General features: G+C 44.2%; 1 protein-coding gene across 1 annotated transcript in view; it reads left to right on the top strand.

The window, feature by feature from the left end:
* Positions 1-3,650, top strand: part of AGPAT5 (1-acylglycerol-3-phosphate O-acyltransferase 5) — a 55,592-nt gene extending 51,942 nt beyond the window's left edge. Inside the window, exon 8 of the mRNA XM_085217914.1 lies at positions 1,099-3,650. Within this exon, the coding sequence (XP_085074040.1) occupies positions 1,099-1,324 (226 nt within the window). The 3' untranslated portion in view covers positions 1,325-3,650. The remainder of the gene's footprint in view (positions 1-1,098) is intronic.
* The last annotated feature ends 12,261 nt before the right edge of the window (positions 3,651-15,911 follow it).

The following is a 15,911-nucleotide window of genomic DNA, read 5'->3' as shown; positions in this document are numbered from 1 at the left end:
ATCTATTCCCATTGCATACCATGGGAAGTTAGGTAATTTTTTATCTGTCCTAACCACCTTTGAATCACAGCACAAGTGCCTGAATCTCTCCAGCACCTCTAGATAAGATCACTAATGAGCATTGTGTGCCAGAATAAAGATGTGCCTAGATGTGGGATTTAAGTATTGTCAGATGTTGATTTGCCATGTTTGAAGCATCCTAGGGGAGCTGAATCTTTTTACCTTCTAAATCACTGAATATGTTATGTGAGTCAGAAATTTGCCAGGTACTTCAGGTGTGCTTGCTTTAAAATTATTCTGGCGTTCCATGGGAGAGTAAGCAAATGGATGAGTTTGACCAGTGATTTTTGAAAAATTAACATGCTTATCTGTAAACATGGCACTGTTACTAAAGTGACTTAGAAGTTGAGGATCTGTAGGTAATTTAATTTCCTAGCCAAGGAACTGGTATGTAGCATAGAAGGCTGTTCAGCGTCCCACAAGCAGTCTTCTAGTGAAGACCAGCAAAATCAAGCAGTGATCATCTTCATCTCATTTGCAGACTCCTGCTGACTGGAATCCTCCCTGGTACCAAAATAATCTCATGCACATTTAGAGCTGCAAAAACTTAGAATTTTCAAATCAGTTCATTAATGTTTATGAAAGATAGAGAAAAAAATTACTACTACTACTGGTGTCACCTTTTATTCATGTGCGTTTGATTTCCAAAATACTTTGTCCTGTGAGCACTGGTTATTTATTAGTTTATTTCAATGAAGATACTTTATCTCCCACTTCAATTTCTAATGACTAACTGTGTGATATTTTATCTTAAGATATTGCCCAGTACTCTTGGCTTATTTGCTGAATCCTGAATGAAGAGGGTTATTTTTCAACCTTTATATCCAATATTGAAGTTGTTCCCTAAGGAAAATATGCTTTTACTGATGACAGGGCTTCAGATTGAGTGCTTGATGCTTGATGTTACTTTTATATCGCATTCTTAAGCATAGCAATTGTTTGAACGCGCTGCAGATGAGCTGCTACCTATTGTTAAATTGTTAGATTAGCGACATGTCATCAGCATAAATGTGACCACCTGCTTTTCTCTGTTTATAGGTTGCTAATAGAGTTTTATGATGCAAAGGATTCTAAAAGAAGAAACAAGTTCCCTGGAAAAAGTGTTCATTCCAAATTAAGCCTCAAGAAAACTTTGCCATCTTTGCTGTTTCTAGGTGGCCTGACTGCTAGTATGCTTCTGACAGAATCTGGAAGGAAACTTTATGTAAAAACGTGGATATATGGGACTTTAATTGGCTGCCTGTGGGTTAGCATTAAACCATAAGCAGATGTTAGTCTCCGGTCAGTGGGATGTGCTGTCTTTTCTTGCACATTTCACCAAACTTTTTCCCAAATTTATAGTAAAAACGTGTAAATAAAGCCTTATCGACTGAACATTGGAAATAATAGAATTTGTGACCTAAGCCTCTGTGTGGTTGGTCTGGGGAAAATAAATGTAGTTTTTCAAATTTGCTACTCATTTTTGCTGGAATAACGGCAGATAAACTGGGTCGTATGATAAATGGCTTTCCCCATGAACTAACACCCATCTCTATCTGCAGATGAAGTATGAGTTATGCGTAAGGGTGTCTTAAGTGGACCTGTGAATGTATTTACAGAGATTAATTTAGGTTATATATTTATTCTTCTGATATTCATGTTGAATTTTTGTTACTCCTCGGTGCATTGCAGCAGCTCAGTTGCATCTGCCCCAGCTGCATCGCAAGTAAAATCAAAACCTTTTTTTCTCTGGAATTTTGTTTTTCAGTTTTATCTAAATACTGTGTTCTCAGAAAGGGCCTGGAAAGCTGGCAAATCGTGAGACACTCCCTAAAGCAGAATAAAACGTTCATGGGGAAGGAGCTCTGTTTATCTAGTGCATGATTTTTGATTCTATTGCAGTATTAGCCGATTATTTTACATATGCAAAACATTAAACCTTACAGAGCAAACAGCTTACTTTGCGCACCCTGTATCTGTGCATAAGAGGAATGTGTGCAGCTTAATGACATGGGTTTTTATTTTGTGGCCTAGCCGGGCTGCAGCCTTCCTTGTGTCTGCGTTGCCCACAGCGCGCCGGGCCTTCCAGCTGGGCTCACAGAACCGCCATGTCCACGTGCCATAAGCAGCAGTGAGCGCTCACAACTCCCTGTTACCTCACCGGCGTCGGGTGTGAGCTGTGCCCTCTGGGTAACACGCAGACCCACGGCAGCTTCAGGAGCGTGGCTTATGGTAGCAAGCAACCTTCAGGTGTCCCTGTGAAACACGAAGCACGTGCCTTTTCCCGCTAGTCTGACTTAGCCTGATGTCTCATAAGCTGGCACCCATCTCAGTGTCGTAGTATCACATTAGATTTCCAAGGCATCCCAGGCGATGCAGATTTCAGGGGGACTGAAGTTATGGGGTTGATGAATATGACTTGCATAGCAGACTAGGAGTGAAAGAAATGTGCATCCTTTCACCTGCCTGAAAATGTACTTCTAAAAGCAGAATCACCAAACGCTCACTACCAGAAAGCCTGTGATTGCCACGGCTGGGATTTTTGATGGGGAAATGCCATTTCCTGATATCAAGGGAATTGTCCATATGTACAGCAACGGGGTAGGAAAGAGAATGTATTTTAGCTTCTTCCACTAAGGAATCAGACTCCCTGTGTGAAAATGGTGAAAGAACTAGAGAATATTTTTGTATCACACTTGCAAGCTTTAAATGTGCACCTCTTTTTCGCTTTGGTATGATTTGTATTGCATTAAAACCCACCGTGAATTAAAATATCTCTCTTAAGATTATAACTCCATTTTTCAGATTCCACTGTTGCCAGTTAATTGGAGATACTGCTTCTACTCTGGATTTTGTTTCTTGTTGGCTTTTTTTTTGTTTGATAGAATGATGACAGTTCCACCTTAAAATCATTCGGTACAGCTTTCAGGTTGCAGCTCTGTGTCCTCTCATAATGGATTTTGTCACTGGAGTTATTTATATCAGTGATTGATTCAGGATATGTTGATGAACCATGTTAAAAACAATGACTGGGAACAACGTTGAAAAACAGTATTGTTATGAGGCTGTGAAACCAGAAGAAAAAAAAAAGCCATTTTATGTAACAGCCAAATGTGCTCACATGTAGCTCTTCCTATGCTCTGCTGACCATTGCCAGTGAGTGTAACCTGAAGGCAGTGTTATCGAGTTAGTTTGATTCTGAATCATGGAATGAAATTCTACTTTGTCATGATTAAATTTCTTTGTAGCAGCTAAGAATAACATTTAATTACACATCAGAAGTATACGCAGACAGCTTAACTCATTTGTAGAAAAATAAATGCTGTTCTGGAGAGCCTAATTACCACAAGATACTGGACTTCTCTTACTGTTTACTTGTCAGGAATATAATTGACACAGTGCAACAAGCAGGATGTTTATTTTGAATGTTACTTTCTATGTTACTCTTAGTTGTTTTTTTTTTCCTTGCAATTAATTTATAAAGTTTTGAAACTGTAATTTGCTGATGTATTTGGCACTGGGAGTATCACATGCTATTTCTAAATATGCACTGATATTAACTTGAAATATTTCTTCATTAAAATAAGAAGAGCTGATGCTCATTCAACTTTTCTGTCTTGTCTGCTTGTTCCATTTTTTCTATGTTCTTACGTTTGCTATTTGGGTTAACAGGAATAGTTCACAGAATAAGGCCATGTGTGTGGTTTTGAGTCCTTGGTAGAAGCGTTTGTGTAAGAAGGAGTCAGTGAAAAGAAAACATCCTTGTCCTTTTCTTCTTCTCTTTGCAGCTAAAATATGTCACAACTACTTTGTGCTTTGGTCCCAACTCAGTACAAGAAGCACATGGAACTCTTGGAGCAGTTCCAGAGGAGGGCCACTAAGATGACCAGAGGGCTGGAGCACCTCTCCTAAGAGAAAAGGTTGAAGGAACTGGGCTTGTTTAGCTTGGAGAAGAGAAGGCTTCGGGAGACCTCATTGTGGCCTTCCAGTACTTGAAGAGAGCGTATAAACAGGAGGGTGAACAGCTGTTTATGAGGGTGGATAGTGATAGGACAAGGGGGAATGGTCTTAAACTGAGATAGAGGAGATTTAGGGTAGATATTAGGAGGAAGTTTTTCACACAGAGTGTGGTGAAGCACTGGAACAGGTTGTCCAAGGAGGATGTGGATGCCCCATCCCTGGAGGCATTCAAGGCCAGACTGGACGTGGCTCTGGGCAGCCTGGTCTGCTGGTTGGCGACCCTGCACATAGCAGAGGGGTTGAAACTCGATGATCATTGTGGTCCTTTTCAACCCAGGCAACTCTATGATCTTATGAACTCAGCCAACACATAGCCAGTTGGGCGGTAATAGCTTTTTCACCTGCACCAGTTGCTGCTTATTAATAATGTTCATTCAGGTGCAGAACCACAACAAGCCAGAAGCGGGCTCTGCTGCAATGGGCCTTGTACAGCCAACTCTGGGCAGAAGCAGGAGATGAGAAGAGGTATTGCAAACACATGAAGCCTATATCAGTAGTAAATCTCATGTAAGTTTTAGTGATGTGTTATATATGAGGAGCAACCTGCATTCTCAACAACACCTCTTATTTTTACGGTTGTATCTGCGCCCCTATAAAAAGAGATTTCCCTCCACACAAATATTCTTCTGTGTCAAATGTAGGTAAACCTTTTGTATTCAGCAGCACTCGGCAGCTGTTAGTTCCAGAATTTTATGTTTGTGCTTACTTCTGTGGAAGGAAATGGGCTAATAAGGAAACATTTACTGAAATAATGGAGAACATAAAAAGTGAAGTAAGATAGAAAACTAAAGCAGTAAGTGATGCTGTGATAAAGAAATGACTGAGCAGGACAGCAGGGGAAGATGGATTGGGAGACAAAAGAAAGACGAGTCCAAATCAGACATTTCTCCAAAGCTCTGTGCTTGGACTGGCGTTATGGCTGCTCCAACCTACTGCAGCCTTTTGCTGTCTCCTCCAAAGCATTATTCTTTGATTTTTCTCTCTTCAGTATACCACTCTTTCCCCTGCAGCATACCATTACAACTGTTGGCAGGAGCATATTTTTAGTACTTAAAAATTGGCACCTGATTGTTTTGGCATTTTGGAGTGCATAGACTATATATCACCTTGAGGGATGGAAAGGTAACTATTTTAGGAGTGGATAATGAAGGAGCCAGGAGGAGGTTTGGGGTTTGGGGATTAGCGTTGCTAAAAATGATGAAGGCTTCTCCGCTCCCCGACCTCCAAATAAAAAACCCTTCTAATGGCACAAATTTCAGGTCAGCCATGCCTGAGAAGGCAATGGAAAAAAAAGCTCATGGGTTTGAGATCTTGTCACCTTCTTTATAAAGCCTTTATAAAGGCTTTTCCATTGTAAATATGGATAGCAGTGGTTAGCTGTAGGTCAGCTTGGCTCTGATGACAAGACTTGGAACATGATGGGGTTTCTCTTGTCCTCATTCTTTTCACATCCTTGTCTGTCTCATCAGCTTGGAGCTCTGTGGTTCCAGCAAAGGAGATCTTAGCATTTACAGAATTTGCTAAGCATGCAACAACAGCAAAAAAGAAAGAAAAAGAAAGAAAGAAAGAAAGAAAAAGAAAGAAAGAAAGAAAGAAAGAAAGAAAGAAAGAAAGAAAGAAAAAGAAAGAAAGAAAGAAAGAAAAAGAAAGAAAGAAAGAAAGAAAGAAAAGAAAGAAAGAAAGAAAGAAAGAAAGAAAGAAAGAAAGAAAGAAAGAAAGAAAGAAAGAAAGAGAGAAAGAGAGAAAGAAAGAAAAAGAAAAAGTTATTTCAAGTTTGTATAATGGTAGAAGTCATACAACTGAAACAAAATACATAATAATCCAATGAAGGAAAAGCAGCAGTAACCTAATGCAGAAAGATCAGAAACATCAGCTCCAATCAGGCATAAATCACGTGTGATTGATTCCAAGGAAGATGTGTTTTCCATGTGGAGACAAATTTCCTTGTCACCGTGGTGAATGTTTCTCCTACCAGTCCTCTTTCAGTCCTAGATCTGTACCTCCACCCTTGCTTGACTGGTCTGGTGTTCTCCTCACAAAGAGTCCCTCATCACCAGAGTGTGATTTTTCAGACACTGCTGTGAATCTCAGGTTTCCTCCATTCTCCTCTCTGACCCCCAAGTATTTTTATACTTGTATTCAGCTAGATAAACTGCTTACCTCCTTCAAGCTACATTCTCTTCTTAAGGACTGTACTGGGTGAGGAAAGCTCTGGTTCCTTGTGAAGAGGCTGAGACATGTTGCTAGTGTCTGAGACACAGATTTTGCTGTTTAGAGAGGTTATTTGTAGGTCTGTACTGGATGTGTTGGATGGGTTTCTCCTCACTTCCATTGGAATGTGCTCTTCCATTGACAGGCAGTTTGCACAGCTGTAAGTAAATACACAGGCTAGAAGCTACCCTTAAAAATGATGTTCCTGGCACATATTTGCAATATGAAAACTTTGTTAGTTACGCTTGTACAAACTGTGTTTCACAGCCATTCTGCTTCCCTTTTATCTTGTGTGGGAACTCAGCTTTCGAATGGCATTTTGATGCCTCGTGTTTGTCTTCTCTGCGTGACTAATTCAAACCAGAATTGCTTTAACCTGTTTGCCTCCTTAGGAGACTAGCCCAAAAATAACACAGAGGAGACAGATGTCCAGAGGCAGAAGTTGCTGTCTGGCTCTGCAGTGCCATCCCTAACTCCTGCCCCCGGGTAGAGGAGAGAGGAATGTCCAAATCCCCTGCCCTCTGCTCAGCCACTGCTCTAGAGTGTTTCTTTACCTGAAAATGAAGAGCCTAAGGACAAAGTAGAACCAGTGATTGCCCTGTGCGTGCTGGCTGTTGTAGCCTGGAGGCTGTGGTTACAAAATGAGGAATAGGGGGAAGGATTATATTTCAAAGTGGTGTTCATATCTGAACTTGAGCCAGCAATGCACTCAGGTGGCCAGGAAGGCCAAGGCATCCTGGTTTGTATCAGAAGCAGCCAGCCCGAGCAGGGAAGGGATTGTCCCCTTGTATGCAGTACTGATGGGACTGCAGCTCGAATATTGTGTTCAGTTTTGGGTCCCCAATGGAAGAAGGGTATTGAGTTGCTCAAGCATGTGCAGAGAAGAGCAATGAAGCGGGTGAAAGGACTAGAAAACAAGGGTTATGAGGAGAGACTGGGGAACTGGGATTGTTTAGTCTGGAGGAGAGGAGCCTGAGGGGAGACTACATTATATTCTACAGCTACTGAAAGGAGTTTGCAGCAGAGAGGATGTTGATCTCTTTTCCCAAGTGACAAGTGATAGGACCTGGAGAAGGGCCTTAAGCTGTTCTAGAGGAGGTTCAAATAGGATATTGAGAAGAATTTCTTCACGGAGAGAGTGGTCAAGCTTTGGAACAGGCTGCAGGGCAGTGGTGGAGACCCCCTCCCTGGAGCTATTTAAGGGAAGTGTGGATGTGGCTTGGTGACAGGACTCAGAAGGTTTTGAAGATCTTTTCCAACCCAAGTGATTCTCTGTTTCTGTGATTTTTAGGGCGGGTTTGTTTGGAACAAACCTGGCACCTCAAGGACTCCAGCAGATGTGACCCTTGTCACTGCTACACCGGTTTTGGTCCTAGAGTTGCTGCATCAAGATCCTCCTTCCCCCATCTTTGTTAGACCCTCCATGAAGGTTGAAATTGCCAAAGTGATTTTGCACCTCTGGATGCAGCAAGCCTCTGGCCGTGCTTAGCTGTGCAGCTGTTTCATCCAATTGGGACCACAGGGGAAATAGAGAGGGAAAAGTTAATTTGCATTTGGCAAGATGTGAGAGTTAACACTTCAATGATCTCAGAAAGTATCGAATGCTATTCAACATCATTAGGCATAAATAAGAGAATATGCAGAGTTCTCATTCCTGAAACTTGAACTTAAGGTATTAAGTTAAATTACTTTTCATTCTGTATGCATAATGTTCCCTGGTTAAGATTTTTCACTTACGTTTTAACAAGCATTGACATCCATATTCTAGGAGACACATTACTGGCATTGCCCTTATATTAGTTTGCTCTCTTGTCTTTCAAAGTCCAATTTGATAAAAAGAGCATTAAAATGTACTTTTAGTCTGTATAATCTGTAATCATTTTTTGTTTCCATAGACTAAAGAATCTTCACTTCTTGTCACATGAAGAATATAAAAAGTTGGTTCTTCGTCAGGGTGCCTTAATAAATTCCTCTTGATCACAAAGCGTTTGGTTGTTATGGTCAGGTACTGATAAAAGGTGGAAAGATATTTAAAAAACACTTTGTTAATAGGGAGGAAGGATAAATTAAAATGAAGAATTACTTCCTCCTGAAACCACACAATTGTACATAGGACTAAGTTGCAGTCCTAGGCTCATCTGCTCTTCTAATAGCAGAGGAATAAATACAGGTGAAAAACATGATCTCCGCTGCTTTTTAAAAAGACAAAAAAGTAAAAAAAAATGCTGAAGAAATGGCGCTTTTGTTGTCCAAAAAAATGACCAGAAAATATTCCAAAGACCTGACAAATAATTTTGGATAGCAAATAGTCCTAGTGCCAGTACAGGATATGGTATTGTCCTCTGTGTTTAAACAGTAATAAGAGACTGTGTCTATGTATCCTGATACTGTCAGTTGTATTCCTGTCCTGTGACAAGATAACAACTGATGCAAGGAGTTGCAATATCTAAAAAATATCCCATTTTGCATCACCATGTTGGGGATTCCAAGTGGCTGCTGTCGCTCACTTGGCAGCATCTGCTGTAGAAGGCAATAGGAACATGTACAGCACACCTACAGCCTGGATAGAGGGCTTCTGGTAGAGCAAATGTACTTCATGGATCAAGTATCTTCATTGCATTTCATGGTTGTCCAGTGAGCACTTCTGTTGTGCTTTGTTTTGCAAAGTTTTGGAGCTTTTTAATACATTCACTGTGATAGCATCACAATTCTGCCTTTGTAACCAGGCATATTTAATGCACATTCAGTAAGGTGTGGGAAGGCCATCTGAGTGAGAACAGGGAGGAAGAAATGAGTCCCCTTGCATCCTTCCCTGCACGTGGTCTCACGCCGCCTTGCAGCCTTCGCCTTCCCTTCTCACTCTGATTTCCCCCAGCCTCCTCACATTCCTGCCTTTCCCAACACTCTGCCAGGGCTCACATTGTCCACTCCTCCAAGTTCGGCTCAGCTGATGTCTTCCCGTAGCCCAGATACAAGCAGGTTAAAAGTCATAAAACAAAAAAGTCCCCACACCTTCGACTCCGAATGTTGGGATTTTGTAAGGGCAGCCCTTATCCTTCTCCCAATCCTGGAGTGTGTCCCACAGCAAGGATCTCACCGGAGAATGAATTCAGCAAGCTCTTGCAGGCTCTGCTGAGCACGTCTGAGCGACAGCTGCTTTGGTTTTCTTCCAAAGCTTTACAGAATTGGCCAAAGTGGGACACACTTTCCACCGAAACTGCAGAAAGTCCATCCCAGCTGTAAGGTTGCTACTCTGTCCCATTCCAAGTCCCCCTTCCAACAGAAGGACTTCCAAGAAAGTACTACAGCTTTTCAGGGCGGGTCGCCAGAATACTGGGAGGGGGACATGGGCTGTCCTTTGTGTTAAACCTGCCTATGATTAGGCAAAAGGATGCTCTCAGACACATTGAATTTGTTTGGATGAGAGCTTTGAAGAAAAGTCAGCAAACATATACCTGGTAAGGAAAGTTTTGGCATAAATACTTTCCTATTGGGCAAACGAATGTGCAAGGCACTTCTACATCCTACATACTTCTGGGCTGTACTTACCATAGGCTGCAAATGTCACCTGGATTGCTCCCTGCCTCAGCTTTGAGCTTCTGGATAATTTGGACAGAAGGACTGACATGGAGTCAGCTGTGGTAGGGCCAGGCTGGATTTTAGCCAGGTCACTTCAGTGAGTCCCTTTTGTTGCTGGTCATGGGAGACAGACCTGGTAACACCAACATATGCTAGTTACTTAAATCAGGTTATAAAGGTTTGTGTAGACCAAAGGATTGAAGCAGAGAGCAGCTAAGCCATGTACAAAGCACTTCAGTGTGTGTTTCTCTCCCTTGTGTAAAATAAATACTGCATTTTCTCCACTGGGCATTAATTTCTAGCAGTTCTTCCAGAGCACACCTACATCACCAGAAGCACCAGTGTGTTTCTAAAGTGATGGTCATGTCCTCCTGCCATCCAGGTGAGGTCAGCACTGCTAGAACTGGGTTGGTTGGCTGGTATTACTAACGTATGCCTGGAAAATGTGATAGTCTGGTTATAAAATGCCTCAGAAACATGAGGCATGATGAAGAGGGAAAGAATGCATCCTTTAACTAAAATGATTCAGCTGTCTCTGCAGCATGCAGATTCTCAGCTATGCAGCAGGCACATAATGGTACCCCCAGGCTCATGGGGCTCTTTTGGGGGTCTCCATACCTTCCCCAGCTCCTCAGGCAGGCAGCCACAGCTGGAGTCTCCATCTGTGTGCTGTGCAAGCTGGTGATGAGAGGCAGTGCTGCGAGGCCCCCGTGCTCCACCATGTCTCACGTCCCTCTGCCCTGGCTCAGAGGGTCTCTGGCACCACCTGTGTTCAGAGAGGAGCCAAGGAACAGCTCCCTGCAGTCAGAAAGGAGCAGTTTGTTCAGGCTGAGTGATTTGTCTGGTGTTTTTTGGGGCTGAGTTCATTCGCAACAGCAGCAGCCCAGCCAACCTCAGGGTTTGGGCCCAGTTGACCCCTGCAGTTCTTCCATGGGTAAAGCTGCTGTGCAGAAGGAGTGGCAGCACCATTCCCACTTACCAGCCGGGTGCAGGGCTGTGAGGAGGCCGCGGAACCCACATCAGGGGACTGAGTGTGCTCACCTCTTATGGGATCTGCATGTATGCGTGGGGAATGCACACAGTTCCAAGCACATGAACACACACAGGTTTTCCCTGCGATGAAAGGTCAGCCTTAGCTCTGCTTGTGAGGTTGCCATCGAGGCTTCACGCTGGTGCTGCTTCCCACAACAAGGCAGCGGACTCTGTGCTCCTGTTGCTGCATCAGATGGCACGTATGGAAGATCTGGACACAAGGATTTCTGTGGCATCAGCAGTGGTTTGGTTTTTTCTGCAGTATGTTGCTGCAGCATTTTGACGGAGCTGAGAGTCTGCAGAGGCCTGAACCAGCAGCACCACACACGGAGAGTGGGAAGGCTGGCAGGGTACGGCCGTGAGAGCCCGGGAACCGCAACGTAAGAACAGGAAAGGAGTCAGAAAAGAGGGCTGCGATGAACATCCTGCGCGTTGGAGAATCTTTAATGCCCGTCGCTGCGGTGTGATTCCGAGAGCGCGGCACACGCTAGCATCTACCACCACCTCGTGGTGAGCGGCCGGACATCGGCTTCCGTGCTGAGTGCTGCCGGGACGGGGAAGCGAGAGAGAGTGCTGGCACTGGGGGCTGCTGGGCACCGCTGAGCACCGCTAACCGGCGGCGGTGGGCAGCACCTGGGGCTCCTGGCCTGGCCGCCCCGATAGCAGAGGCAATGTGAGCCCAGGGATGCTCCCCGAATGTCTGACTCAGTGCTCACTGTGTGAGCAGGGCGGTTTATGCCTCCTTCACCCGCATGGAGGGTGGTGATGCACTGGAACAGGTTGCCCAAGGAGGTTGTGGATGCCCCATCCCTGGAGACATTCAAGGCCAGGCTGGATGTGGCTCTGGGCAGCCTGGTCTGCTGGTTGGCGACCCTGCACATAGCAGGGAGGTTGAAACTAGATGATCGTTGTGGTCCTTTTCAACCCAGGCCATTCTATGATTCTATGATTGAGTTCAATGTACTGACCCACCTATGGTCTGTAGGAGTAAACTCCGCTTTCCCTCGGTTTCCTGCCTCTCAGCAAAGCCGAGGAGAGGAGGAGAGGTCCCAGTACTTCGCCTTTCATCTCCTGTTACTTTGAGCGCTCACCAGCGTGGGCTGTTCTGCCTCTGGAGGCTGTGCCAGGCTTCCTGCATTCCTCCTCTCCCTTCTTGGCTGTCCAGCCGAGGGAGAGGGTGTTTGAAATCTGTGGGCAGCCATTAGCAGGCCTCGAGCTACAGCCCAGCAGACAAAGCACTTGGCATCACGCAGGTCTCAGATAACTGGAGATAGCCCCCATACTCACAGCTACAGCTGGCCTGGGCTCCTTCATCTCCGAAGCAGCTTCTGCTCCTCCCTCTGGGGGCTGCTAAAAGCAATAGCGGAGCTGCCAAAGCACTTCACCCAAGCAATTGCAGCATGTGCGTGGTTTGTATTCGGTATTTCAGCGTTCTCACACAGGGTATTCTGCCCTCCTCCCTTTGGGCCATGGGTTTGGGGAGAGATCTACACTTCAATAAGGTCGACTTTCTCCACCTCTGTTCTATTGATATACAGCAGATAGGGAGCTGAGAAGAGCAACGGAAGCTGTTATATTTAGCAATATGTTCCCACAGAAAAGATTGGTCATGCTAGGCAATGTCTGATGCACTTCATCTAAATGTTATGCTGTGATCTAGGAATTTCCATTGCCCGAGCAAACAAGAAGCCCAGGAAGAGTAATTATGAGCCTCCTTTTAGAAGGAAAAACCTACACCATGATTAGGCTAAGCATGCTGGAAGCTTTGTTCCTATCTTACTTTGGAAAGTCCTAAAATGCATCTGTGCATACACTTCAAAATTCACTGTCACTGCCAAAGCTGCAGGTTCTGCACAGGACATGGCCACGGCCTGAGGTTCTCCCCGGGTTTAGATGTGGCACATCACTCCCTTTGTGTTCAGAGACAACTGCTCTTCTCCAGTTTTCAACAAACTTGCACTAAATCTTGGAGTCACTGCACTGCTGCAAGCTTTGTTTCTCCTCTCAGCTCATTCTCTGTGGTGTTAATGACCTCCTCAGCATTCCTAGTGCTTAACTTCCCATGTAGAGATACGTGATGAGACTGGGGCTGGATTATGTTATGTTCTAACAGCATTTCTCAAACTGATAAAAGGAAATACCTGCAGCAGGACCAGAACATCCAAGGCATCCTGGGGAGTGTTCAGCAGCATGGCACGCAGCTTTGCACATTTCTGCCTGTGTGGCCATGCTCAAAGGAAACTGCAGAGCAACAAAGGGAGAGATTTGTTTCTTCTCATGGTGGAGGACCAGGTGCTACAGCAGAGGCAGGTTTGATGTTGCAGTGAGGGTCCTGAGTTCTCAGTGAGCTGTGGAGAGAAACAAGTGGGGAAAATGTAATCACCTCTCAAAAACCAGACAGCATTTATAACTTCTGTGTTAGCTGACACGCTTACTGCACCCTATAACCTGCTTTGCCTCTACACAGTATCCTTATCTTCAGGATCTTCCATATGCTTTACTGTGTGTAGAGAACGTAACTCACACTGCCAACAGCTCGGTTTATGTTTGGTTGCTATTAAAAGCTGGGGGAAGCCAATAAAGGACAGCAGTGGCTCTGAGAAGCTCTCTGCTCTGCAGGCAGTCAGATGGGATGACCTTGAGAGCTCCTCCATCACTGGTTGCTGCAGTAATCACCACTGCTGAGAAAATGAGCCTGAACAAAATGAATTCAGCACACAGTTTTGTTGCATTTTTCTGTACTTGTTTTTAGCTGACAGCCTCCCACGCTCTAAGCTTTCAACTTTGTTTCTCTGCCATTCAGTTGTCCTAGAGATTTCCAGCCTCACCACTCCGTGCTGCCTCCCCTCTTTCTGCTCCCTTCCCTCTTCGAGGTCTCTGGATTGCTGTTCTCTGGGCCAGACACTGGATGTATGTCCGTGTGCTATTTCCTGGTACCCTGATCTTCCTCGCTACACCTCTTACTTTTACCCTGACCCTGCCCTTTGTACTGTTTTATTTCCCTCCATTCTGGGCTGCCCTTCTCCCCATCTGTTTTTGTTCTGTGCTTTTGTATTCTGGCTTAGATACCCTTAGTTGGCCTGGTTCTTTGTTCTTGCATTTAAGAACAACTGCATTTCTTTAACCTTCTCTATGATGGTCTCATCGTCACTTACACTCCATCAATTTCATTGATTTCAGCAGCACCAGGAAGACTAAGCTGTGGTACTGGATATAGATCAGGACCATGTGATGCAAAGTGGCAAAACAAGGAAGGGAAAACCTAAGGTAATCATGTCCCTGTGCTGCACAGGGCAAGCTCTGCCAGCAGTGTGGATATGCAGGAGCCAGGAGCAGCAGGGGATGTGCAGGCACCTGAAAGATGCACCTCAGCTTTCCAGAGCCAAGCAAACCAGGTATTAGCTCACATGCACAACTTCCCAGCATCCTTGCTGCAGGACCACATTCTCCTTCACTAGCCGCCATCCCACATTGGGTTCCACGAGTGAACTTGGGGCTGCAAATGTTGAGGGAAGCTCCTGCTGTACAACCTGCATTCTCTTTCCTTTTCCCCAATGGCCAATGACAAACAGCACTTCTTTTTCCCACGTTATTGATCTCTGGGCTATGAAACCCAATGAACATCTGCCTCTTTGTTCAGCCAGTCTGCTGATGGTTTTTGTTTGTTTGTTTTTGTTTTTGTTTTTACAACAGAGATGTATTTGAATTAGGGAGACAATTTCTATTGATGAAAGCAATACAATCAGTCTGACCCCTAATGCTAGGCAGTTTGTGCAACACAGCAGCACCTTGTATTGGCTTTGTTTGTTCCCCAGCTTGTACTTGGGTCAGCAGGATAATATCTTAATTGCTAGACCACGAAAAAGAAAATGTGAGAGCAAAATTAAAGGACCACACCTGACAGAAATAAGTTTTTGAATCAGGCTATTTCAGCCACCTTCCTGATGGCTGAACTCACAGGACTGCAGTGCTGCGAGCAGCACAACAGCAAAGAGGGAAGATTTCCAAACAGCAGTTCAGTTTAGTCACAATGATTTGACACCTGCAACAAGTTCATTCTATGTAATTCCTGTTAGCTATGTTCAGAACTCATGTCATTCCAAACCCTTTCAAAGTCCCCAGTTGCCACAACGAATGCATCCCCACACTGCTTCTTCAATTTGTATTTACAGAAGTTCATTCTTTCTCGCCTCTGGTTGAAGGACAGATTTCAAGTGATCAAAGGCATTTAAAAATCAAAACAAACCAAAATGCAAATGAACAGCATAACAACAAGAAGGAAGGACTTGCTGAACCACCTGGGGTGACGCATCTCAGCCAGAGGGATGCAGACCCTGGGGAAGGCAGCATGGCCATGCACTGCATCAAGCCTCTGGATGCTGGAGAAGTGCAGAGCACACCCGTCCCCAGTGGTGTGGGAGCTAAGAGGACCTCACTGTGCACTTCACTTTGCTTCTAATTACTATAAACATTCAAATTGCTAAAAAAAAAAAAAAATCAAAATGCTCTAGGAATGAAAAAGGGTTTGGAGGAAGTGGTTAAAATGTGGAATTGTATTAAGTCACGTCCTTAGAAGTTGCATGATATTGCAAATTTTTCAGAATAGCTGCACCAGAAGTTGTCTGGACAACATTCCCAGTAATACAGTAATTGTATGTGTTTTACATAGAGCAGATTATAATGCAGATATGAGTATGCTATCCCTTACATTGAATTACCATCCCTTTTACTGAAATAAATTACTCCTTCGCACTTTACAATGAGTATATTTTTCATAGCAGGAATGTTCAGGAATTTATACATCTTTCGTTTTCCTAATGGGCAGTGGCATGGCTTTCCTATGTTGCCCTGTAGACTCAACATTTACTTTTATTTCATTATCCAGAGCTATAGAGTCCATAAGTGCTGGCAGAACCGCACCTTGCAGATTTGCTTCAAACTTTTCAGCTGTCCCTGTGTATGCCCATACCATTTTCCCATCCCTCCACCAGTTCAGGCTATACCCCAGGTTTCATCTGGCAGTCCTCCAG

This window comes from Meleagris gallopavo, chromosome 2, assembly GCF_905368555.1.
Source record: "Meleagris gallopavo chromosome 2, MGAL_WU_HG_1.1, whole genome shotgun sequence".
NCBI lineage: Eukaryota > Metazoa > Chordata > Aves > Galliformes > Phasianidae > Meleagris > Meleagris gallopavo.
Note: the sequence above shows the minus strand (reverse complement) of the source record. Positions and strands in the feature narration are given on the sequence as shown.